We start from the raw sequence: 27,379 nt of genomic DNA, 5'->3' as shown, positions 1-27,379 counted from the left end.
CCCAATAAAAAATGGACCCAATGCCGACACCTGCTTATAAACACAGGAAGGAGTCCAAAGTCCTAAATTCTTCGTAAAGTCCGTATTGGGAGTGAGCGCGCGGGCCACAGCATGACCTCCAGCGCAGTGCAGCTCCCCGGCGGGCTGAAGGCGGACCCCGCGGCGCTCATGGCATCCCTGAGTCTAATGCCCTCACCCGTGGCAAACCCGGAGATCAAGTACACCAAGGTGGGTAAGACCGCTCCAGACAGGTTTTAGAGGCTTGAAAAAGTTATAGAGCGCGGCTTTGGTTTATGGATTGGATGCCAAGCGCATCGCATTCATTCCCTGACGCGGGTTACTTACTTACATTTTGAAGTAAACCGGACAAAAAAATCTCCTCTCTATAACCTTACTAATCATTTTATCACGTTCACATGCTTTGCCAGTGTAAACCAGGAAAACCGACTGTATTTATTCATGAGATTAAGTGCCTTGTGTTTAATGTTTACCGTGCGCTATTTTCTTTTGGTCATTTGTCATATTAAAAATGCGTGAGCGCGCGCGCGTGCCCGTTTACGCACTGGAGACTTGCACTGCCACTCTCCACGACTTTCTATCACAAGTACCTTTAAAACGTTTTTGTTTTTACTAATTCTACTTCTTTTGCATGATGGATGTGTGCACCCTAATGTTTTTTGATAGAGAGAAATTTCCACAAAAACACCTTGTGTAAGTTCTCCACCTTGGTTGTACATTGCAGGAGATAACACTCTTATCTGCTTTCTCCAAGTACACAACTCTAAGGTTTCCCACGCTACAGCAGATTTTTAAAGTAGAGCTAAATGAAGAAAAAAAAAAAAACAAACAAACTAAAAAAAACCCAACATTTTCCTATCCTGTATAGGAAGTTGAGAGAGTGTGTGGAAATGTTATTGCATTATGAGAGCGTTTGCAGGCAACGTGCTTCATGCAGGTCTTGTAAAGCGGTGGATGTGCAACCTGCAGTTTCAACAACAACTGTGCTCACCAGCAGACTTTAATAGCAACAGCAAGTTTTATGGTGGCCGATGTTCTGATTTCTCAGGACAAGGTAAAACAGCTCTGTTGCTGACTGTGGTTATGCGAAATGGACATCTCTTTTTGTCCAGCCATAGAGAAGACATTCTTGTTATGAAGTAATAAAACATCATAATATATATAAAAGCTCAGGAGGAAAGTGTTTGATGTGGCTGTTGATTTAAGGTGAATAACTTTATTGCTGTGATAGTGCTGGCAGGTAGTACAGTAGGAACAAAGTCCACTGGTTGTGATAGATAGAGAGTCAGGGCTTCATGGAATATCTGCATTCTTCCACATGGATTTATTTCCACATGTACACACTCTTTGTGTGTAATCTGAGTGTATTCTCAGGAAAGGGAGTGTAAGTTTGGGGAAGAGTAGGACTTGGTGGACGAACCCTTAGGAATTTGAATTATCCACTGTGTGTCGTTTGTAAAGGAGTAGAGCTTCTGATTTATGGCTTCTACTTACATGAGCACCCCTTACAGCCTGTTACTGTTTCTTTACACATAGTTTAACTCTCTTTAAATCAGATGAAGGGTTCTGTGTTTGCAGTACAAAACAACTCTCACCAGAATATTATACAAGTTTATCTTTATCCAAGTTTGTGGTCAGATCCAAAGGGCTTGGTTTAAGAGTCGACGCGAGGGGGTATCGTTTACTCATTTAAAAACAACAGCAAAAATATTTCTACTTTAATCCATCATGCTCATTCTCTAACCTTTTTTTTTTTTTAAATGATTTCATTATGTGACAAATTAAGATATCTGTTATGATAACCTTATCTTAGGCAACCTAGTACAGTACCTAAGTAGTACAACAGAATATATTTCCTGTTGTTACTTAAGTTAATATTAATGATTTAGTCTATTTATTATTAACATTTATATATTTTTTATCTTCCTGTGTGGTAAAAATTTTAATGCCTGCTAGTATCAGGTTAATTTTCGCTTTTCATTTGAGATTCTGTGGAATGTACGAATAATTTTATCTTTTAATCAAGGAAGTGTTTGTGTTTAAAATGTAGATGTAGATCCCCACCATCTCTGTCACTTGAAATGATCATGTGCCCTCCCTTCTTTATTTCACTTTTTTCCTGACCACTGATGAAAACTAACATTATTCTAGAGCCTTTTAGAGCCTTGTCTTGCCACTGGAGTCCTAGCCAGCTGTAGTAACTCTGCCAGATCTATTAAATCACATCCCTATCAGCACTACCAGTATGTGAGGCCTCCTTTGATGCTTGTGTAGTCTTCCGCATTGTGTACACACACATAGAATGCATGAAATGCTTTAGTTTGGAGGGAAAAACAGCTTTATTCGATGTCAGCGTATAATGAAAAGTGTTTTTAAACCTGGGAGCTGGAGACAGTCTTCGCATTCCACAAAAAAGAGATACCAGGTACTCCTGTTAGCTTTCTGAAAAAATGATATAATTACCTTAAATGAATTTTAATGGAATTTTGCATCCTCTAGATTCTCTAAACTTCAAAAAGAAAAGTTGTAGAATCCCTGCAACAAGCATTTATTTTTTTACCGTAAAATCCCAGTTTAAGCATTCCCCCCCATCAAAAAAATGTAGCAACCTATTTAATGCTCTGCAAAAGAAGGTGATGAAGTCAGCTCAACACAATGGGTACAAACAGTATGTTAGGTTGAAAATATTTTTGGCAGTGTATTACAATTTACAACAGCTCCTAACAGCCAGATCAGCTCCCATGACAGTTTCCCTCCCAGCATGACTTCAGGAAAGATGCTTCAGATTTTTAACATCCAACTTGAATCTGTGCCCTGAACTCACCATGTCATTCTGAGAAAAGGTGAGACAAGGACACACACTTGTGTTTATTACCTGATGGTGTTTTCACTCCATGTCCTGGCACTACTGTGCATGTGGAGTGGAGATTAGATAGAAAGATTTTATTTATCTTCCTTCTGGACTGATTGCCTGTTTAGATTGAGCCTTTACATACCACAGACACGTAGTGTTGAAATTCAAGCTTATATTCCCTCCTGCATTTAGGAGTCTCCGCATTTCTGTGTGTGTGTGTGTAAATAAAGAGGGAGAGCGGGATGTTCAGACGGAGCGCGGGAGAGCGGCTCTGCTGAAGGTGCTTTCTGTCTGCGCTCTGGCCCACTGGTCTGATAGCAGCTCAGAGGAAGCCATAAATTAGCCTCCCTTGAAGGGGTATTATTGATGTTTTCTCTGTTTTGCGCCCCTCAGATGGCAAAGGCGGGAAAGAGACGAAAGGAGAGGTGCACAAGTTTGCGTATTTAAGGTAATTGATTGAGGCTTTCCATGGGAGAGAGACTGGGAAGAATCTCTGTGCTAATTTGACCTCCCATGATGATGATGATGGTGGTGGTGGTGTACTTACGAAGGGTTGGGGGTTGGGATGGGTAGGTGTTAGTGGGAGAGCGTTTATTCACACACTCTCAGTCAGTGAACCAGAGACCGCTAATGCTGTTCCAATCGTTACACAATTATTAGTTTATTATGAGAATATTTACTTCACTATTACCTCTCTGTTATATAATGGGATAATAAAAATGCTAACTAAAAAATTTATTAGACAACAGGAAAATAAAACTGGACTAATATAATAAACTCTTTATTAACTCTCTCTCTCTCTCTCTCTCTCTCTCATCTCAGCCTATTTCATGAAAGAATAAACTATCAAAATATCTAACCGCCACAAACACACCTTTTATCAGTAAATCAGTGTGTGACTACATGGAAAATGTCATGCTGTCACATGTACGTCTGCATGTTTTCTTGTTTTCTCTCTTTCATTACAGTCTGCAAGAAAGACCGTCTTAACTAATTTTGTCGGAAAATTAAAAATATATTTGCCAACAAACAAACAAACAAACAACAAAACAAGCATGCAATTTTATGCATATAAATAGGACAGCAGCAGTGTTGACTCATATCTAAAGTGAGTTCACACTTGTGTGTAGTTTTATATACACCAAACTTGTGAATCTTTCACTTTGGCATCCTCTCAGTTAGTGTTTTACATGCTGTAACACTCTAGTTCACGTTTTTGACTGATAAGGAGACCTACAATGCTGGAGTGTTTGTAAAGCACTCGTGTGGATGAGTTTTTCATGCTGGAGAGGTGAGATGTGAGTTAATATTAAACTTTGAATGTAGTGAGACTGGGTGAAGCAGGACTCACTGTGGGTCCAGCTTCTATCATTTTGATTGCTTGAAGCGCTCGGTTGTTGCTCATCGCTGACGGGTTTTTTTTCACTCTGCATTAGCCGCTTATAAAATGCTGCAGCCTTCCTGCATTCACGCTTGAATTTCTTGCCCTCCGTGTCAGCAGTTAAGGGTTTAAGTGTCCGGCAGGAGTGAGAGCTTTTGTAAACTAATCTGGGGGACAGCTTGTGTGAATGAGGTAGGCTCCATCAATCCGTCAGTGGGTGAGCTAGAGCAGCTGGGGGTATTTGGGGCTCCCCTGCTCTGGGTGCTGTCCAGCAGGCTGTAATATATGGCTGTGTCTGACTGGGAGGGTCAGTGGCCCTGGCTCGCAAGAGCCTGCCCCCCACTTCTGGAGTTTTTCACTTCAAAACGCACCATCTCTCCCTGAGATCCACATCAAACAGCGCCCAAGGTAGAGGGTACACACTGAGGCCGCTGATTTATTATAAGCAGCGCAGTGAGGACTCTCCCTATCGGTCTCTTGGGTTCCCCTCTCATCTCTCCTTCTTGCTTAATCTCTTCTTTCTTACTTCTCCCCTTTATTGTTTTTGGCCTTTTCCTTATTTCTCACTCTCTCTGTGTGTAAACATGCCTTGAAAAGATCTATTTGTCCTTGTCTCATCATGCTGTTTACCCTCCTCTCTCCCTGCTTAATTTTACAAAAAATCACAAACTTCAGAGAATCTAGCTAATTAATCCATGAAGGGCGATTGTCAGGCGTATTATTTTTGCACTGAAATGATTAATTGAATTGCAGCCATTGTTTATTTGTCTCTCCCATATGCTGTGTCTGCCCACTCCAGCGCTTTGCATAAACATCATCTGATTTTTCTTAAAGCAGAAGCTATAAAACAATAAAACAGAAGGTGCATGTCCACAGTGGAGGAGGTCTTCTAAATGAATGAAATGAATGAAGTATTGTAGATAAATACCGGTTTATGTCAGTTCTGGATGTGGCAAAATGCAGTGAATTGTGCTGTGCTTTATATATATATATTTTTTGTTTTGCAAAGTCAATAAGACTTTTAAAGTATAATGGAAATGTTTTACCTTGTCACTGATTTAAAAAAACAGGCTGTAGAAAATGCTTTAACGTTGAAGAGGGCCATTCACTCTGTGAATCTTACATTCGACCAATCAGACCCTGTTCAATAGAAAAATCACCACCTCAGTTATTCCTGGGTCATTCCTGAAACTGCAGCCAGGAGCTGAATTTGTTTCAGCTTCAGTTTCTTTAATGGAAATGTGCCTAAAGCGCCAGAGTTCCTAAAAAGGTTCCCTCTGTGAAAACGAGCCTAAGGACGGCTTAGAGCCTTTCTGCTGAAATGAAGCTGCACCATGTCACACCACAGAGGGGGGGAGAAAGTGAGAGTGACAGAGACGAGTGAGAGAATGTGGGTTTGTGTGAGACGGAGAAAGAAAAATGAAGTGCAAACGTTGTGAAAACGTATGTTTTAATTTTTCATGCTGCTCCTTTGCCTGTAATGCTAACAATTATCAATGTCTTGAAATGTGTCCAGTAACACAGCAGAAGGAGAAAGCTGCTTGATTGGAAAGGATATGAAACTTCCTGTGTGGACTGAGCCCACAGCTGCAGGTGCCCTGTTAGGATCCAACTGCCTCTGGAATTTTGGCCTGTTGTGCATAACCACACATATAAATTTCATTTTTTATTTTTTCACTTGTCTCCTTCTGAAAAAAAAAAAAAAAGCCCCAGAAATAAATGCCATTAAATATTCCTCATCTGTGTGAGCTATGAGAAGGTGCTGGGGGCCAAACAGATGTTGCACTGGCCTGCAGCATGAGCTTTGGCATCCTCTGCCCCCGCGGTCCAGCCGAGGCTCGAGAGAGTGCGAGCGGATCAGTGTTACTGTGGCCACCAGGGTCTCGACTTTCTCCTTCCTCGCTGGCTCCAGGGTCCAGAGGAACTCCCTCTTCCTGTGTGAAGTAATAGGCCCGATCAGAACCCCAGCGTTAAGTAGAAGCAGAGTGTTGCACACATCGCGTGCTGTAACTCCCACTCCCAAAATCTGTTTATAATAGGTGCATCTCATCACCGTGTTAGTGCTGCAAACAAGGACTGTCAGAAGCCAGAGATTGGCAGTCTTAAGAGAAAAGCGCAGAGCTTTCTAAATGCTTGCAGCTGGTCTGTAACACGTGCACGCAGACCCAGTGTGTCCTCACTGTCCACTTTTCCCATCAGGCCCAGCTAACTTGTTAGATGGTGACACAACAAAACACAACACAGCACAACAGTGTCCCCGTTTGTACATCTGGCCATGCATACTAAATGATGAGAAAACTGTCTTGCAATAAATTATTTTATCTAAACTATTTCAGATGTTCTTTTTCTTACTATTCTCTCATTGCTCTGCTGCCTAAACACAAAAGTTGCAGATCTTAGACTACCAATAATGTCTTCACTATTCATCCCTGAGAATGGTGTTTTGATCTCCCGTGTCGCCTCTCTGACGTCTCTGGGAGCACTGCAAAGAAAAGTAAAACGTTGATCGATCTGAAATTTTGCACCTTTGCACTTGTGCTCTAAGGCTTTTCTTTTTTGCCGAAGCAAAAGTGCAGTTTAGCGAAACCTCGAGTGTTGATTTACGGTGCAGCCCTGTCGCCCTTAATCAACTCTCTCAATAGGACGAGACAAAAGTGGGAGCGCCCCCTGAGCTCAGGGAAGTCTGGGCCAAATGGCCTCCGACGCTTGCGCTTTTCTAGCCGTGATTTAGATGGCGGCTCGGCCCTCTGTGCTGGTCGGAGGTGCCGTTAGCGTGGGGCTATGCGGTGCATTCTTCCCTTCTCGCCTGATTTAGGGCGTTCCAAAAGAGCGACCCCTATAAATTTAAAAACTAATTCTGTGCTCTATAGGGCTTTCTGTTTTTGTAACGCACAACGAGGCCACTGACACTTTTATGAAGTGCTCTTAATGAGCGCCCGATTAAAGGTGATGTAAGGCGAGTGAGAGAGAGGTTGGATCTGTGTGCTGTCAGAGCAGAAGAGGGAGTTTAATGCAGATTCATTGAAAGGGAATTGCAGAGTGGTACAGGCTGATACTGAAAACTTACAACATCTGTGAGCGAGTTATTCCTGCCCAAGGTTTCTTCCCTGAAGTCAGGCCAACTTTTGGGTAGAAAAAGCCCCCCAAAAAATGGACAGGAGACACTGAAAGCCTTGAAGCTCTTCCAAATGAACTAAAATTTTATACGTCCTAGAACATAAACACTGCATACGATTTACAACCAATTAAATTGTACTTAAGCCCGAAAGTTTACGCTGGTAAACACAGTGAAGGGCTCGCAAAGCCCAAGGCAGCGGGACACTTGAACTTGGCACCAGGATTTGTTTGAACCGAAGATCTTCCTTTGCCTGAGTGTGAGTAAATGTATATGTTTGCAACTCGGAGCCAGAACGTGTTTTTATAACACCTCATCCGTCAGAGCAGCTGCCGGCAACTGAAAACAATTTCCAAGTAATCACAGTTTGCACGAGCTGCCTGTGCTCATTGGCTGCTGGAGCGCCGGCGTAATCCGTTTACACACTGCAAAGCTTGGATTAAATATTTGGCTCTGCCATCAAATCAGATCACACCTGACATGTCTGGCACAGAGCTAGACCTACACGAGGTTTCGCCTTGTTGCAGAACACAACAACTTGTTGCAATTTTAAAGATTTCACGTCTTCCACTTGGTGCTCCGGAGATGTATTTTGGTTTGGCCCTTTATCGAGCTTGAAAAATGCAGGATTTGGAATCCGAGGCAGTTGTTTAACGGACCACTTCCTTTAACACATCGCAGAGCCAGAGTGCCGCACGTGTTTTATGATCTCGTAAACGAGCAGCAATGTTGTGAAATCTGTGTGTGTGTGTGTGTGTGTGGGTTTGCAGTATGTGAGAGCACTTGAGTGTCTGTGTGAATATGTACTGTATATGTGTGAAAGTGGGTGTCTGTTTGAGAAAATGTATGTGTGTGTGTGTGTGTGTGTAATAGGGATTTATTTCCTCCTGCTCCCCCTGCTACTCTCTGCCCGGTGGCTGCATCACTCCCCAGAGACAAATCCTGCAAACAGCACTGCAGATTCCCAGAGATATTTCCTGCACACACACACACACACACACACACACATATTACTTTCCTTCTGAGGACCTCCTATTGAAATAAATATTACTATAGCTAATTAATGCTGCACTTTAACTTCATCCTAACTTTAAACTCAGAAACTAAATGAGTATCTTTAGCAAGTAGTATTGTTCTATAAAAACCTTTTTCATTTTTAGAAGCCAGATGTGCCCGGAAGGTAATCCTTAACTATTTAACACTTGTATTAATTGCTGGTTTTAAGAGTATAATCATTTTGTGAAAACAAATGACTCGAATTTTAATACAAGACAATTTCACAAAATCACTAACGTACCAATTGATGTATAGTGAATTGTGGTGCTTATAAGCTGTCTTGTCTCAACAGCTTGTGTGTGTGTGTGTGTGTGTGTATGTGTGTGTTTAGAACCGTGAAGAGCAATCCCCACTCTCCTCTAACCCTACTGCTGTAAACACTGAGCTCACTGTCTCTGTTTTCTTCCTCTGCAGATTTTCATCAATAACGAATGGCATGATTCGGTGAGCGGGAAAACCTTCTCCACATACAACCCTTCCACTGGTGAGAAGATCTGTGACATACAAGAGGCTGACAAGGTAAAAGTTAGCAGTCGCATTATGCAAAAAAAAAAAAAAAGAAAGAATAAGTAGATGAACTCATAAAACTCAGAAAATTGTGTTTTCTTGATTAGGGCACTGATTATTCAGTAGACACTTTTTATACAAAGGAACACTTTCAGTTGAGCAGTTAAGGGTTAAGGGTCTTGTTCAAAGATTCAACTGTGGTTTTCAATGACTAGTGCAAAACTAACCACAAAGCCACCAGTATATTCTCAGGCATTAGGAGTTTAGCTACAGAGTATGAAAGCTAAAAGAACCCCCCCCCCCCCCCCCCAAAAAAAAAACTTTTTAAGGCTTTGAAACTTGTGTAAGCTTTAGACACAATGACTCAGTCGCGCAATGTTGATGCTCATACATCAGGGACTTTATTGTTAGAAAAGACTATTTTCCTTCAACAATGGAAGAAAAGAAGTTTCACTAAGGACAGGGCTTAGCTGCTAATGCTATGACGATGGATCATAGGAAAGAGCCGGTAGTTTAGGACTAATCACAGAATTCTGATGGTCTGCATTTATCCAGCATGTTTTATCCCTGGCCAAAACCTGTCATGGAGTTAAGACATAGTCACTTCTTGAGTGTAAACCATGTGGTCAGGTAATAAAATGTTCTCTAGGGTTCCTCCTGAACAGCTACTGCCGTAGATCCTTCTGATCCAAACAATAATGTCTCCTCCAGGGGCAGATAATTATATGAGATGGTGGAAAGGGTGTGAGGAAAATGAGTGCATCTCAAAGTCAGATGAGATAATTCCTCATAGAGATAACCAGTGATTAAGACATACCAACCTGACAAAATTCCCTCTGTCTGTCACTAGACACTTCAGCTCATGGCAATGTTCCTACAAGTGCCAATAAAATCCTCTTGTTGTTTTCTGCGGTTTTCTAAATCAGTGACCAGAGCCAAAAGATTCCAAACCACAATGAAATCTGGATGAAACCTGATCTAAATACATAATGATAGAACCCATTTACGCAGCAGTTTGATGATGGAAGGAAACGTCTGAATTAACATACTGAGGTTTTCTAGTCAACCTGATAGCTCTAGTTTCACACGAAAGAAAGTGCGTGTCTCTCACACAAAAAACTGACAGGCAGTGATGCTGTAAAGACAATCAGGATTTTGACCTGCCAGGATTTTGTAATGGCCTGGTGATGGGAATCAGTAATTTAGTAGTAAAGTAGTAATATTAGACTGTGTATATTCATACACGTCAGTTTTTTGCTTCGAACCTGGGCCAGCCGATGCCTTGGCACTAGTGTGTTGTGTTGAACAGGATCTTCATGTGAGGTTTTCTTACATGAGAAAAGCCAGTTTTCACTCAGTATGTGAATGAGAGTCCAAAATCTGACAGAAGAGCTTGCGATTAGTCTGATGTAGTTATGTAACCCAGGCATGTGGAAAAACAGAGCGGATGAAGGAAGAGCAGCACAACTGCTAGAGCTATCGAGGCTCAACCGGAATCAGTGAACTTCATTTGTCCCAGATGTGCATATACACCTGTTTATGGGATAAAGATATACACCGTACTGTTAAAAAGTCTCTCTGGTCCTATCAATTCCACTTGTTCTTTCTGTCTTTCCATACTACATTCTGTTTACTCTTTTCTGTCTTAGGCGGATGTGGATAAAGCAGTCCAGGCGGCTCGGTTGGCCTTCTCTCTGGGATCAGTATGGAGGAGGATGGACTCTTGTGACAGAGGGAGGCTGCTTTCTAAACTGGCAGATCTGGTGGAGCGTGACCGTGCATACCTCGCTGTAAGTGCGCACCAGTGGCCTGTACACACACACACACACACACACACACACACACACACACAAATACAAACACATCCTGCTGTAAACCCAGAAGGACCATGTCCAGTAGTAGGAAATTAAGGCAGATGGATTTGTGGCGTAATCCTCAATAAAAATGGAAACGAATAGAATCAAGTGTCACTAGTGTTGCATAGAGAGACGGCTCAGTGATTGTTATTGGTTGACTGATTACATAATATCCAATGACAGGGGAAAATGACAGAGATGAAAAACAAGCTTATTCCCACATCACTGACAGTTTATGTCAACCACAAATAAATCTGCAGTGTCTTAAAAAAGGACCATAAAAAAGTGGTGTTATGTTTATGGTGCTCTGGGTTTATGCATAAGATCAGTATTGTACTATGTGTCCAGGTTAAGTTAATTAAATAGTAGTAATTATTAGAGATATTACAGTCTTCACATTTCTTGCACAATATTCAAGTCTAATTGACAAAAAAAGTGTCTAATATGAGTTTCAGATCTGTAATTCTTTCAAAAAACAGGGTTAAAAATGGCATAAAGTAACAATAATATCCCAACTGGCCATAACAGGGTCAAAGGACACTGCTTCACTGATGCAATTGAAATTCAAGAACTTATGTGAACTGTAATATGTAAAATTACTGCAGTAACATAAATAAGAAAATTGAATATTGGCCTCATTGAATTTGACATTTTGACATACTGACATCTGTTGACATTGAAAGTTCATATCATGTTCATATCTAACATAATCATACACTAAGACTGTACAGGCTTGTGTGAGAATATATTTACTTGTGTCTTTGATTTATTTACATTTACACTTATATTTCTACTTATTCATTGTTACATGAGGTGATTTATTGTGAAACTAAATTAACTAAATTATATGAAATTAACAAAATAACATTTGTGTTGTTTATGGCCTTATCATGCATTGTCATGCTCATCATAGTCATCATGTCATCATGGTTAAATTCCAGTATAGATCTATAACGTGAGGCTCAGTGTTTACGTTTTTGTTTAGATCTGTATTCATGCCTCAATGAAAGAAACTGAAAGCCACTTGCTAGCCAGTCAGAAAGGAGTATTTATGGTGGTCATGATGTAAGAGCAGTAAACCAGCCTGTCTGTGCTAACTGGGCTAACCGGAACTCTAGATTCAGCAGGCTAAGTGGAGAAATAGACAAAGACCCGCACAACAATAAGCAAGTGTCTAATGAGAGCCTGTCTGTCGGGCGCGCCTGCCAGAGACGACATGGCAGGGCCTTCGAAGCTTGTTGTTGTCCTAACAGTTTCAATTTGTTCTTCAAACGTCTGAAATGCCTGCTCAGTGGCACCAGTGAGGTGGGATACGTGACCTTTGGGTGCTAACGATCATACCACCTAGAACTCTGAACTTTAAAAGAGAAGCATTGTGCCATGGCTGCCATCACATGATGCATTCTTTTAAAGCCTGCATCTCTTCCTCAGGAGAAAAAACGTGTTTACGACAGATTAAAACCACGAACGTGGCACAGTACTCTCAAACTCGCTACAGCCATCTTGAATAAATCTCTTTCAGCCTGCGCTCCAATCTTTGCCTTAAATGGACTCAACCAATGTGATTTTCGCTCTGAGTGAGTATCAGAGTGAATCACTCTGGAGGAGAAATGTAACAGTCCATGTGGTCTTGATTGTGCTTTATATCAAATTAATCCCTGTCTGATAAGAAATCACAGCTTCCTGACAAAGAGATAACAAAGCTGTGACAGAGATGCAGGCTATATAAGTATTGCATTTCCCCTTAGGAGCAAGGATAAAGTGTGCACTTTTGCTTGCATAAGCCTTAAGTGCAGCGTGGGGGGAGTCGGATTTAATCCCTGTGTGTGATTTTTCATCACGGTCCTCCTCCCTCGTTTCCTTTCCTCATCTCTCCTTTCTCCCCTCAGAGCCTGGAGACATTGGACAGCGGCAAGCCTTTCCTCTCCTCCTTCTTTGTGGACCTTCAGGGAACAATAAAGACGCTGCGATATTTTGCTGGATGGGCTGACAAGATCCACGGCTCCTCCATTCCAACCGGTAAGGTAACACTTGTCCTGTCCCAAACGCCTCAGTGCTGTGTGACACACTGTGAGTCTCAGCTCCACGGTAAAAACAGATGGCACCTGGAGACATGCAGTGCTTTAATATCACAACAAACGCACGTTCTGTTAAAACACAGCCGAGAGGTGGACCCTTAATCTGTCACTCAAATACTCTCCAGTTATCTCATACATTGTCTCACTCTCAGTCAAATTCACTCATTTTCAAACATTCAACTGTCTCACTTTCTCCTTCACATTTTCTCACTGAAAGTCTCCAGCTGTTTCACTCTTTAACTAAACCTTTTCCCCTTTTATCAGTATGACACATACTGTCTCACTCTATTACTCAGACTTTCTTCATGGATCAAACTCTCAAACTCTGTCATTCAAATTGTTTATGAAACTGACCTTTACTATTCAGTTTAACATTTAATCCTTCTCATTATTACAGTCTCACTCTGACTCATGCAGCCGTAACCTTTTACTTCAGTTTTCTCTTTCTTAATTAAACAATCTCACCTTCATACTGTCTACTATTAGAGTTGTCTCCCTTCCCCATACAAAAGTTCAAACTAAAACTGCCCTGTTTCACTTTCACATGATTTAGCTCTCGATCTTACTCAGTCTTTTAATCGAAGTGTCTTATTGCCTCTCTCTGTCAGTCTTTCACTCAAAGATTTGCTCATACAGTCATTTGAACTGTCTCGCTCTTTCAAAAACAATTCCACTCTGATTAGTGAGCCAGTCAGCTACATTTCAGTCAGCAGTATAGTTTCTGCAGGAGATTTGTGTTCCCATGCAGCCCCGGTGCAGCAGAGTGTGCCATGTTGAAGAGACAGAGGAGCAAAAACGGCTGGTGCAGTGTTTTGTCTGAGGATTGTGGGGTTATGGAGGTGTTCAGTGGGTAAACACACCGGCTCCCTCAGCAGTTATAAATCTGCACACTAATGGCTGCCCTCCTACTGAGCAGCGCCACCATTGGATCACGGTGACAGCTCCGGGGCTGGGAGGGCATGGGGGGTTATGGCGGGGCTGTTCTGGCTAATTTAGCTGTTTGAAAGAGACACAGCGGGGGTCCTGAGACTACTGGACAACAGTGGATTCACAACTCTGATATCAGAGTGCAACCATTAGCGTGTGTGTGTGTGTCAGTCTGTCTTACAAGGAGTGTGTGTGTGTGCCAGTAAAGGAGTGTAGAGATATTTGGTTTGTTGTCCGTGTAATTGCTGTACATTCTTACACAGTGTGTCACTATTGCTCTCAGTCCAGATATTAAGCTTCTAAATTTCCTGCTCTAATATTGTCTACATTTTTCACTATTCACAAACATTTATTATGATTAAGCATTTGGGAATTATTCATCACCAATGATTAGGCATTTACATAATATTCAGGAATAATTTCTTATAATTTATAGGAATAAAACTGATCTTTTTACAAGGGCAACCAGAGAGCAGCCAGAAAAAAAGAAATTTAGTCGACAACAAATATTTCTCCTCCAGAACAAGCACACATGCACACAATCACGCTCCTAAAGCTTTCCATGTGTCAAATTAGATACTTATGTACAAGATGAGTATTCATAACTGTCTAGAGTAAAAATACCTAGGACGGGCTAAATGCAGTGTGGAGCATTGGATACTTTGGAGAAACTGTCCTGTCATGCTGCACAGCATGGAAAGGCTTGTAGAAGAAGCAGACATACAAAACCTATGTGCAAAATTGCCTCAGTGATTCAGGCTGTCTTACATTCTCTCTCTCTGCTTTCTTTCACTCTCTGTCTCTATAATCATGTCTGTCTTTCACTCAATCTCAATCTGCCACTTAAAGGGTCTCACTCTTCAGCTCAGGATGACTCAACCCCTCACTGAGACAGCCCTAATTTGCGGCCGAAAAACTTTCTCACTTTCCATGTCAGTCGTCCTGTCTCACTTTCTCCTCAAACTTTACACTCAGACTCCCTCTTTTCTCAAACATTGCTATTTTTACACTATCTCACTCAAGTGATCTTAATCTTTCTCATGTAAGCTGCCTCAGTCTCTGAGTGAGACAAGCACAGGGCAACTCAAACAGTGCATGCACAAACATCATAACTACTTTCTGATCGAACATCAACCAGTGCATAATGGCAGTGAGCCTAGTTACAGTCCAGTTTTCTGCAAACTAAAGCTAAAGAGCGGAGTGGAGAGGAAGAGCGAGTCCTCAGTGAGTGAGCGAGCACACCGCTGTGCCTTTGTTGTGTTGTTAAACTAAACTTGCATAGCGGGAACTTGCCGCATTTCACTTTATATCATCTCCAATCTAATCCGTAATAGAATTACAGGACAAACAAACAGCATGTGTGTCTTTGGCGCACTCTTATCTGGCCACCAGGGGAGATGAATCATTGGCTCGTCTCTACTCCAGATGCCTCATCCTAGCAGATTCCTCCAGCCAGGGCTGCAGAGCTGGGATGTGTTCACACGGCCTTACTGATCGAGCCTGGAGTCTTATATATACAGCGTCCTGATTTATTCCTGCTCTCTGTAACTCATAAATGAGAGTAGAGCCTGATTCCTGACCACTGTGCACATTCCTCTTTCCTCAGCTCACACACAGTAAAGCTCTTAACCAATATCATTTATTCTTCTTCATCTTTATCTGTTTGCACATGAGATTATAAAAGCATGTCTTTTTATCATCATTAATGGAAGGATAATGTCCTGGTATTAGTTTTGGGTTGATGCCAAATATCCCATGTTTAAGATCACTTGTATTTGGTCTCTTACAGATGGAGGGTATTTATCATTCACCAGACACGAACCAGTCGGAGTGTGTGGACAAATCATCCCAGTGAGTGTTGGATTGTTTTTCACAAACTTAGTCTTTGGAGCATCAGATTATTGACCGAGTGTGTTCTTTATTGGGCCTTAGTAACTTTTTTGTAATCACTGAAATATTTGCAGTCAATATAATTCATATATTTATGGTATATTTACTCTATATATACAATATACAATATACAATTTATACTTCCATGAAAAGGAGAAATGTTAATCTAAGTACTTCTGTCCTGAACTGAACAGTGGCATTATTGCATGATGTAATGACATTAGAGAGACTTTTACTCTTCCCTTTTACAAAACTCTAAAGTTCATCCAGTTCTTGTTTTTTAAGATACAGCGGAAAATCATTTTAAGAGGATAGAGGAAGAGATCATAATGGGTTGGATGTAGGGCGTAAATCAGACCCTTTATCCTTTTACATGTAAAAGGAAGAGCTTATACATCGTCTAGTTCATTAAAGAGGAAAAGATGACATTTAAAGCTTTCATAAGCAGGGAGTAACTCTCCTTTTACACTGATGTTTGAGTGAGTCAGCATCATTCAGTAAGATTGAATAAGCAGCTATAAAGCCATGTAAAGGAGGGCTGGTCACTCAAAGAGATACCATTAGACTGAGTTTCTGTGCTCTGTGTTTGCGTAGTGGAACTTCCCCTTGATGATGACGGTATGGAAGCTGGGGCCAGCTCTTTGCTGCGGGAACACCGTGGTCCTGAAGCCGGCCGAACAGACCCCCCTCACCTGCCTCTACATGGGTGCGCTGATCAAAGAGGTACAGCAAACGTTCTCCAGTGCACACTTGCAATAACCTTCTGATCAAAGAGGTCTATCACTACTGACACTACACAATAACAATGTCCACGGTAACACAGCAAGGCCAGTGAACACAGCGCTCTGATCAAAGAGGAACAACACGGTGACATTATGACGTACCAGCAGTGAGCGGCTGACTCAAGAGGAACATTACAGGATAATTATAGCACAGCGGTTGAACACGCTGACTTACCCACAAACAATACAGCCACATTAGGAATAGTTTAGATTTTGGCCTAGAGAGCTGTAGTGAAACTAGGTGTGTGCCGCTACTGCATTTTCACATCATGATGATTGCCTAAACTTTTAACAAGTCTATGATATTATTCGACTGATCCAGTTTTAAAGAATGTGATTTTCAAATTAGCTTTTTATTTAAACATTAAGAACAAGTTCTTTACATTGGCAGACAGAGGTTTAGGAGGTAGGAAAGGTAGAAAATGAAACAGAAGACACATAATACATAAACTAAAATAACATGATATGTTACAATAAAAGACAATAAAAACAGACACGCATGGAAAAGTAGGTATATGCATCAGTAAATTGTCCTTTATATGATTGATACTTCCAACACTCACATCAACTGGGATGAAATATACAGTCATTGATATCACAATTAGGTGCTCTGCTGCTCTGTATTTGTCATCCTCTAAGAATACAACTCCTTCCTTCACCTAACTGTTATTCTTCCTCATCTTCTTCGTCTTTCTGTGAAACTGTGAAACTCTTCCTCTCTCTTTCTTTTTGATGTTTTGATCCATGCACTCCTTTCCCTGGGATGGAGGGACAGCGGGATGGGTGTGGATCCCTCCACCCCCAAAGGCCTGTGATGATCTTGGCTCGTCCTGCTCTCTTTCTATTACTTTCTCCCTCTGTCCTCTAAAGATTGTTTCCTCTCTTTCTGTTTGTACAGGCCGGTTTTCCACCAGGGGTGGTCAATATTTTGCCAGGCTTTGGGCCAACAGCAGGAGCCGGTATTGCTTCACACATGGGCATAGACAAAGTGGCTTTCACTGGGTCGACAGAGGTGGGTTTTCTTTACAGATACACAATTTAAATTGTTATTTTGCTGACAGTGAGGTAGTTGCTAGGATGCTAGCAAATGTAATAACAGTAAATGCAAAAGTAAACGATCCAACCTCCAGAATGATCTATTTAATGGACTATTGTATAAAATTCACTGCCAAAATTAATGCTTCCTTGTGAAAGTTCAATGAACTTTGCTATTTATATTTATTTACACTAGAAATTTGTGAAATGGTAATGGGGTAAATTCCATTGAAATCGATGTTGCACAATTCTGCTGAGTGACAGCTAGTGTGAATGGGCCGTAAGAGTGATCGACTGAGTAGGTGTTGTGTTAGGAGGTCAGGCGTTGGTGATGTTGTGTGCTGATGTTGCACTTTCATAGGAAGTGGATTTTGTCTACTAAGCAGTAGTCATATAGAGTTTATTTATACAACACTAAAGAGTCACACAACCAAAAACATATACTTTCTAGCCCAAGACCCGTAAAAAAGATAAGACAATAAAGCAACAGAATTATTTATTAAACCCATCAAACAGATACAAGATATTTCTAGTAAGTGCCAACCGCAGGGTCAGCTAAGTTGAGTCACACACAGATGACTATATGGTGAAAGTTTCACCATGTTAGGGATGGAATGCCAGGAAAGAAATGTTCTCTTGGACTGTTTGATCTCGCCATGCTGCCAAGTGACAACACAAATGACATCTCACTGTAAACGGTCATAATTTCTACCTCCAAACATGTGTTGCTTACTTATCTTGTAAATCTCCATATTTTAGTGCAAGTGTTTGATGTGATCCTGAATGTATTCCACATGTATTTATCATAAATTGTAGTAGATTTGGTGGTGTTTAGAGAAGGATTGTCAGCCTGGCTTGAAAATGTGTTTATTCTAATTATTGAACAAGTAAAGTGCCATTTCAGAGTCCTGAGTTCTTTAAAACAGCAATAACGGATCCTAAATTTAGACGTGTAATATTGTTTCACAGATAAGGCTGCAAACAGAAACTCTGTTACCAAAGCAGTCCCAAAAAAATCTTAAAAATGTGCCTCACTGTGGGCCATGTGGATGAAATGCTGAGATCATTTTTTTCATCTGTGGGAAATTACAACAAGAATATTTCCCACTTATCAGCTTCTAAACCCAATGACCTAACTGGTTTGCTCAAATCGAAATCCTTCCGGCAGACGCAGACTGAGTGATGTTAGTATGTAGAGTCCAGTAATCACTGTATAAATACGCTATCACTGAACCAGCATCCCAAACTGTAATCCACACCCTCACTGGGAAACTCTCAGTACGCACGAAGCCACCCACTCAGCCCTCCACCTTACTGCTGCTGGCAAAGGCCACCCAGCTCTTTCTCTGAAGGTTCCTCCTTTCTTTTCCTTGCCACTCTCTCTCTCTCTCGCACTCTCGCTCTCATCCTCCTGCTCTGATGTGTATGAAGTTTCTACTCTAACCTGCAGCTGATTAGAGAAAGAGCACGTTTGTGATGAGAGAACATGCACAGACTCTGACTCACCTAATCTCTGTGTGTGTGTGTATGTGTGTGTGTGAGAGAGAGAGAGAAAGAGTGTGTGTGTGAGTGAATGGACATGGTTGTGGGCTAACTGGGGACTCAATAATATAAATATTTTATTCAATTTACGATTATAATAATAAAAGTGACATAAAAACACAAGTATGATTCTTCACACACTTGAGACTACAGGTTGCTGTAGTGTGGCCTCTGAAATCAGCAGAAAGCCCACTCAAACACTCGGCTTCACAGCCAAACTGTGAGCTCTGCAGTTCATGGTGTGTATTCTGGAGCAGTGCCATGTTCGTTACTGGATTCTCATATAAACACCTCTAACGTCCGCCTATGTCTTGTCCCTCTCCGTGCTATCTGATGGAAAACAGAAAGAGAGATTTTTCAGTCTCAGTGAGTGTTATATGGGTGGGTGGAAAAATGTCTGTTTGTTTATGGTTGGGTTAGGAGTAGAGATTGTGGAACAGTCTTGTACAGACTGCAGTTCTCAAGGATGAAGAGGTTAAGATAAGAGCCAACACACCATGTCATCCAAAAAACGCAGTCCAACCTGAAATCAGTCGCTATTTCCAAATATTTTTTGTGAACAATTGTTTTATTGAGGAAATAGTTCAGTATAACACAAAATACAACACATCAATTTAGTCTGTAGCCATAACTCCCACCCTCCCGGTAGACTCATACTGTACTAAGAAAGCGTAAGAGATTGCAGTGGAAAGAAGTACAAACTGTAATGCTTAATCACAAAAAGAATAGAAAGAAAAATAAATAAACAATAATAGAAATAATAATAATATATACATAAATACAAAGTAAATTATGCGTCAAAAAGAGGAAACAAAGGATTTAACAGTTTCAAAAATAGCCCTCCAGATCTTCAAAGTTTTTGTCTTTGCTCCATGAATGCGAGCTGTTGATAGTTCCATAGAGACAATGTCAAGCAGAGATAGGCCACATATACGTCTAGTCATTAAATGGGGAGGAACCCAGCGACTCGATGAGTCTAAAATAAAGGAACGGCTCAAAGTAAAATCTTATTCTCATGATTTTCCACTGAACTTAAATGTAGTTGATCGGAAAAATTTTTTTGTTTTCCTCAAATCTTCATATCTTTGCTTCAAGCTAGGAATATAACTGAATATGAAATATAATTACTTAGATTGAGTGTTAAATGAATATAATTACAGATACAAATAGCAGATACACTTTGTTTTTCTTGCCTGCCTCATGTTGAGACAAGCGTGAGGTTTTTACTTTCATACAGAGCTTATGGGAAATTTGCCAGGTTTCAGCACAATTTCCAATCCCCAACTACATCTACAACACAAGAAGTGCACAAAAGTCTTGAAACTAGCCCATAAAGTTTGGACATTTGACAATTTATTTTTCTCAGTCAGGAAAAAAGTTAACAATGGTGTGTGTACTGATTTCTGATTTATTTATTTATTGAGCCACCACACCATAAAGCCCACAAAGACCATGTGCTGTACACAACAGATCTCTGATGGGATAACAAAACAAAACAATTAATTCAGTTTTAAAAATAATTAACTTGTAAATTAATGGCACACTCATTAGCTACTCCAAGAAGAGGTTGATAAGAACAATCTGGATCTTTCTGGCAAAAGTGAACCTGACAAAATATTATGAGTGATTATTATTGTCAAGGATAAACAAGAGGTCAGTGATTTGGGAAAGACATTGTTGTATTAAAACATAGTTAATGTGCTTACACAGTAACATTAGATAGAAGACACAAAGCTTGCCAGAAAGTTCCATAGAGCATCTGGTTCAAGAGTTGGATAAAGTTTTGTTTTGCAAATATTATTTTTTTTTTATAATTTGTCAATGAAAAATGACTTAATTATCTTCATTGTTCCCAGGACACAGTGGTAGGTTCCACAAACAATTCTGGTAAACACTAAACCCACTTCCGAACTAAATACAAATATTAAAATGCCTACAAATATTTGGAAACTAAACACACACTTATACAGTATTAAACATAACTCTAAAATGCTATTTTAAATAAAACATCTGTATGATGTTAATATTTGGGCATTTTACAATTGAAACCTGTGTAAATTAGGTTTTGTGCCGAACCTGTCCTTTAAAATGATCCTAGTGGAGAAAGCGAGAGCTAGTTATATAATAATACGTGACCACGCATGCTAAACATGCCACATGCTTTCATTTAGAGTCTTCGCCAAGCCCAAGACCACACAGGCATTTTTTTTTTTTTGCTTTATTCCACCTTTATAACACTTTTTCAGTTCCAAATAGTGCAGATCATCCTACGCAAACCTGCGGTTGGTGCTTCCTGTTCTCGATTAAACAACAGATACGGCTCCGTGTTATAAACACAGCGTTCCTTCCTCTTCTCCACAGCCTCCAGGGCCACTGATAGATATTTCGGCTGTGAGCTGAGGTCGCTCTCCAATTTCAGTAGACCTGGAGGCTAGCAAAGGGGTGTGTGTGTGTGTGTGTGGAAGACTGGAAGGGTTGTTTGGGCTGTTGGATTTATTAATGACAACTTCCCACTGATGAGGAGATTTAGTGAGGCTTGGCAGCGGAGGTCTCAGTGAGTAAAGAAGATATGCATCCTCTGCTCCCCCCACAGGTTGGCAAGCTGATCCAAGAAGCAGCTGGAAAGAGCAATCTGAAGAGAGTCACTCTGGAGCTGGGGGGCAAGAATCCCAACATCATTTTTGCAGACGCTGATTGTAAGTATTCCGAGGCTGTTTTATGGGCCCCCTCCTGTTGTCCTGCTAACACAGTATGTGCACAGGTGCCACTGCAGTGGCCTTGTTTGTCACTGACATCAAAGACCTTCAGGGTCTTCTGGGTTATTTTAAAGCAATGTATTATTACTGACAGTAATGGAGTCTGGCAGTATATTAAAACAAGCTGGTGAAGCCTGGTGAATGTTTAACTGTTAAAATTGAATTAGCTTTTGGGTGAATCCACATTTAAGCAAAACAACCCCACATAGAGATCCAGACTATCACAATATGATAAACATTTGTTGCTTGGCCAGAATGCTGAATGTCATGCAGGAGTAGGTCATGCTGATGTTAAAGCAAGCTCATCTTCTAACACAATCAGTTTTCCTGAGATGCTCAGTCTTGCTACACTGAATGAAAGTGTTTATTCATTCCTCACACCAGTTCAGGACTGTTCCTGGGTCAGTCAGTTGTGAAAAGTGTACACACTTTGAAGAATCGGATCCTTAAGGAACCGAGTCCTAGATCAGCTTCTTCTCCAATATCAGTTGCTCTAAGTGGCTCTCCAAGTCAAGGTGTTGGAAGGGGCTTTTAAATGCTTTCAGCAGGCGTGAATGGGGCCGCCTTCGGCCCGTAAATCAGCCGAATGCACTGGCTGGACGCATCCCAACACGGCCATAAATCCTACCGTTCCATTAACCCTTTACATGCCAGTTCTACCTCTCCCCTCACAAGACACACAATTTGTAAGTGTGTTTACATGCACAATTATAATATCATCCTATGATTTTGCCAGTTATCAGATAATTCAGGTGTGCTGAATGTCAACAAGATATCTGATAATGAGACACAGATTTGCAAACGTAACCAGACACAGAAACAAATCAAAGCTTTATTCCAAATTTGTGACTATAAAACTTTCCAACTTTCCAAAAATGTATTTATTTATTTATTTATTTATTTATTTATTTTACCAGTAAAGCATCATAACACTTACCTTCTTTAGTAGTTTAACTGGTAGCTTGCAAAGTGTGTGTAGAAGTGCATGTGTCATATATTTAAATAGAAATGTTATTATTGACTAACTCGCATAGAACTACATTATTACATTTAACTAAAAAAAAAAAAAACTGAAGTAGAGTCTATTACAATCTAATGTTTATAAAGGGTTTTTAAAGAGCAAGATGAGCATGCATAACTGGTCATAACTGGGCATTTATTCAGTGAACTGCTGTGTGCTATATACATTTTAAATTGCTCAAGCACCTTGAAGCAGGAAAACCAGAGCCTGTAAAGTGTATCTTCTTGACCACTTAATTGGAATTGTTGTTTTATCTACTTCTCTTGTCTCATGTTCCTCAGTGGATCTGGCAGTGGAGCAGGCCCATCAGGGTGTGTTCTTTAACAGCGGTCAGTGCTGTACAGCAGGATCCCGTATCTTTGTGGAAGAGCCCATCTACGACGAGTTTGTGCGCAGGAGTGTAGAGAGAGCAAAGAGGAGGATAGTGGGAAGCCCGTTTGAGCCCAGCACCGAGCAGGGTCCACAGGTACAATAAAAGACATCATTAACTCTAGCTTGTATTTGATTCATGGTATATCTAAAGCAGAATTATATAAATATAAATATAAATATAAATATAAATATAAATATAAATATAAATATAAATATAAATATAAATATAAATATAAATATATATAATATATAAATATAAAGCTCAGAATTATATTTGGAGTGCACCAGCCACTCATAATATTTCATTATGAGTGGCTGGTGCCAAATTTAGTAGTCAATAATGTTATTTCATAAGCCAAAACATTTATGCTATACTTCTAACACACAAATATTTTATCATCAAAGCTAAAAGAATACAGCAATTAATTACTGCAAAAACAACAGTGATGTAGACGTGTGCAATTTCCAATGCTTCCAATAGTATGCTAAAATAACCCTGATCCTTCTAGTGATTTTTTATTTATTTATTTTATTTTATTTTTTTCATTTAAAACATTGAGTTTTGAAGTTTTTAGTTTAATTTACTGTGGAGAGAGAAGCAAATAATAGCAGGCATGCTACCAGAAAAACATTCATCCATTTGTTATGTTAGCTAGCTAACATACAAACATAGTGACAAACTAAATCATGGTTATTGTGGAGAGTTGTGTATAGATTTGGTTGCTGTGCAATAAAAGCCTGAAAATATGACCATGGAAAAAGACATCTTTCTCTCTCTCTCTCTCTCTCTCTCTCTCTCTCTCTCTCTCTCTCTCTCTCTCTCTCTCTCTTTCTCTCTCAGCCATGTTGCTATTAGGGATGTGTTTCAAAATTGCATATTTATGCACATTCATATTTCCTAGCATTTCTGTGAGGATAATTTTTTCCCTCACACTTTTTGATACTTTTCAGGCAAACTCCCATCACCATCCTTAACATAGTGATGTTTAGTGATGAAACCTGGTTCTGCATGTTCAGACCTCTCACAGTCTGTCTCCTTTCTTGTTTGCTTCTTCTCTCAGATCAGTGCTGAGCAGCAGAGGCGTGTGCTGGAGTTTATTGAGAGCGGCATCAGTGAGGGAGCTAAACTGGAGTGTGGAGGGAAAGCCCACTTCTCCAAAGGCTACTACATCCAGCCTACTGTCTTCTCCAATGTGCAGGACCACATGCGCATTGCCAAAGAGGAGGTAAACCAGCACCACCACCACACAGCCTTCTTACTGGCACTTACGCTCTCGGCTGGTTTTCCCTACGCAGCATCATCTTTCCTTAAATCTGCATCTGGAAAAACAGCCCTTTGGTGACTCGTGGTGGTTGTTGATGCCGTGGAAATGAAAAACTGTCATGTTACGCGTCTGTACTGAGCTAGGTTTTGGAACGCGAACGAAACATCTTTTCCATCTTTCTGACTGACTGTTCTTCATTACTGAACACACACAATCCATCCTCACAATCAGTAATTCCAGCTGTACGTCAGAAGTCTGTTTGCTAATGGGACTCTCCCTGTTCTGTGGCAGATCTTTGGGCCAGTTCAGCAGATTATGAAGTTTAAGACGATTGAGGAAGTCATCGAGAGAGCCAACAACACTGAGTATGGCCTGACTGCTGCTGTCTTCACCAATGACATCAACAAAGCCATGGCCATCTCCACAGCTGTGCAGGCTGGCACTGTTTGGTATGAGTTATTTACACTTGCTCTGTATCATGTAGCATACATGAAAATAAATATTAAAGCTCCACCAGCTGTATTGTTTTTCATAGCCAAATGGTGCTCCAATCTATTATTACATTTGTCATAAAACATTTAATAATAAGCCACATAATATATCCTGATGAATGATTTTCTAAATTGTAATGTTATGAGCGTATTGTATGTATGTCTGCCAGGTAATCTGTCGTGTTTGCTCTGTTTGCTTTTCAGGATAAACTGCTTTAATGCATTAAGCTGCCAGTGTCCTTTTGGAGGATTTAAAATGTCAGGCAACGGACGTGAACTGTAAGTACTTTTACTCAGTCTGACATATCTAATGTAGCTTGAAATGATAAAAACAATTTGATTTTAAACTCAAAGCAGCTACAGTGTGCTAAGTAGAGTTACAACACTTTACTCAAAACACTCACTTTTAATTGGATGTAAAAGGGATTTGAGCTGTTGACTCAACACTACCACAGAAAAACCCAACATAATCTTCACAACATGTCTGAGTAAATTGTGTCTAACACATGACTGGAAAGAAGGAAATTAGGAACTGTGTGCTTTACCCACTTATTTTTTTGTCAGCCGTTGACACTTGACTGCTCCAGTAATGTTGAAGGCTTTAACTGGGGCAAAAAAGTTGTGCTAAACAAAGCAAAAGGTCTATACGTGCACATTTATGCATTTGACCTATGCATATAAAGTTTTTGTATTCTTAAAGGTAGCTAATAGGTTGTTATTATTATGGGATGTGATTAGAGAGCGGGTGTATTTACAAGCATTTTCTTTTGTTTTTCCAGGGGTGAGTATGGTCTGAGGGAGTACACAGAGGTAAAGACCATCACAGTGAAGATGCCAGGGATAAACTCGTAAATTTTCACACGCATTCCTAACAGAAGAAGGACTTCCTCTGGGCTTATCACTGACCCCAAGCCTCTTCATCGTCCACTAACCCAGCATCATCATCTCCATCCTCATTGTCACCCGTCAGCACCTCTATAACTTCAGCATCCACTAGCTGCCTTCATGGCCATTTTAACTCGTAGTGGCCTCCCTTTGCCGGCTCCATTAACCATACTAAAGCACTTGGAGATGGCGAGGGAGGAGGAACACACTATAAACCACTCCACGTCCAACATCCCGACACTAACAGACTGAAATGTGGCTATAAGGCTTGAACCTCACACACAACTTCTCTTTGCTCTGATTCACTGGGTAAAATCTGCAACTGCCTTTCAGTTTTTTTTTTATTGTACTAAGACCACTGAAGCTATCTGTCTTAGCAGTTGAAAGGACAGATGTGATCTTTTTTTTTATTAAGTATTAATTTTAAAATGTAATTGTTTAATTGTTCTGTGTTTTGCTGTTTTTGTTTTATGCCGTATAGCTCTGTATGTCAACCTGTTGACCAATGTAAACAGAAATGGTTTACCTCAGAAACAAAAAAAACGAAACGTTAATATGAGAAATGCATTTTACACAAATGATTACTCATTGGTGTCCATTTATTTTCTTTCTTAAACAATTATTTACTATGAAAATAGAAAGTAAGATATAAAAATGACTATAGTTTTTTTTCCATCATTAAAAAGAATTCATTACAACATATTTCTCTCTGAGTCTTTATTTGGAATGTGCGTTGGTGCTGATTGAGTGATGATAAACTGGAAATTTTCAATAAAATGGGAATTTTTTTTTTTAAAAATACTGACACACTTACAGCGTCTAGTATTACAAAGCAGTAGCATTGCTGAAAGGGTAACATCAACACTTCCCATAATCAAAACAGGATTTGTGAACAAGTGGAGGAAAATATATAGCAGTGGTTTCTGCACACCCTGGAGTGACTAATCATGAGTGGGAGAAATGAAAGAGATAAACATAACACATGGTGTTTAGAAAGACATTACGAGGCAACCTAATCGGAATGCATCAGAATTCCTCTGGAAATCCAAACATAATCATAGATGACACTCCCCATAGTCCCACTTGTAATGGATATCACAATGTAATATGTCATGGTAATCACCAGACAATCGACAATGGAAAGTGCTGTTTTCATTAGGGCAAGAGAGCCAAGTGAGAAAGAGAGGGCAGACAATAGAGCATAGCACACACTTGTGACTTTTATAAGGTGAAGTTGTCATGGTTTGAAAAGAAAAGAAAAGATTCACAACAGGGGCCTTAGCCTTAGTTGGGGCAAACTTCTCCGTTAGTTAAACTTGCTTGTACCTTGTTCCTTATATGGTTTCTAATACCACTACCATCACACCTTCTACTACTACTATTAAAACTATTATCACCACTAATACCACCACCACCACCACTACTACTCCTGTACCTACTGATACCACCAACACCACCACTAACACTACAACTTCTACGATCATTGATTCCACCACCACCACTACTGCTACTGTCACTACTGATACCACCAACACCAGCACTATTACA

General features: G+C 40.3%; 1 protein-coding gene across 1 annotated transcript; it reads left to right on the top strand.

Moving 5' to 3' along the window:
• The first annotated feature begins 12 nt into the window (after positions 1 to 12).
• Positions 13 to 26,529, top strand: aldh1a2 (aldehyde dehydrogenase 1 family, member A2). The gene is made up of 13 exons (XM_058382079.1): positions 13 to 228; positions 8,839 to 8,943; positions 10,581 to 10,721; positions 12,677 to 12,806; positions 15,582 to 15,643; positions 16,277 to 16,405; positions 17,363 to 17,476; positions 21,635 to 21,737; positions 23,100 to 23,284; positions 24,252 to 24,416; positions 24,747 to 24,904; positions 25,151 to 25,225; positions 25,726 to 26,529. Exons 1-13 carry the CDS (start codon positions 112 to 114, stop codon positions 25,796 to 25,798), a joined length of 1,557 nt encoding a protein of 518 aa, XP_058238062.1. The 5' UTR covers positions 13 to 111; the 3' UTR covers positions 25,799 to 26,529.
• Positions 26,530 to 27,379: the final 850 nt, after the last annotated feature.

The sequence above is a fragment of the Hemibagrus wyckioides genome, linkage group LG27 (assembly GCF_019097595.1).
Source record: "Hemibagrus wyckioides isolate EC202008001 linkage group LG27, SWU_Hwy_1.0, whole genome shotgun sequence".
Taxonomy (NCBI): Eukaryota; Metazoa; Chordata; class Actinopteri; order Siluriformes; family Bagridae; genus Hemibagrus; species Hemibagrus wyckioides.
This window is presented reverse-complemented; position numbering and strand designations above follow the sequence as displayed.

Bases quoted from the DNA above. Each gene is read 5' to 3' on its own strand.
- aldh1a2 (XM_058382079.1), top strand. From the start codon at position 112: ATGACCTCCAGCGCAGTGCAGCTCCCCGGCGGGCTGAAGGCGGACCCC. The intron at 17,477-21,634 runs GTGGGTTTTCTT...CTCCCCCCACAG, and splicing joins CTTTCACTGGGTCGACAGAG to GTTGGCAAGCTGATCCAAGA. The intron at 25,226-25,725 runs GTAAGTACTTTT...TTGTTTTTCCAG, and splicing joins TCAGGCAACGGACGTGAACT to GGGTGAGTATGGTCTGAGGG.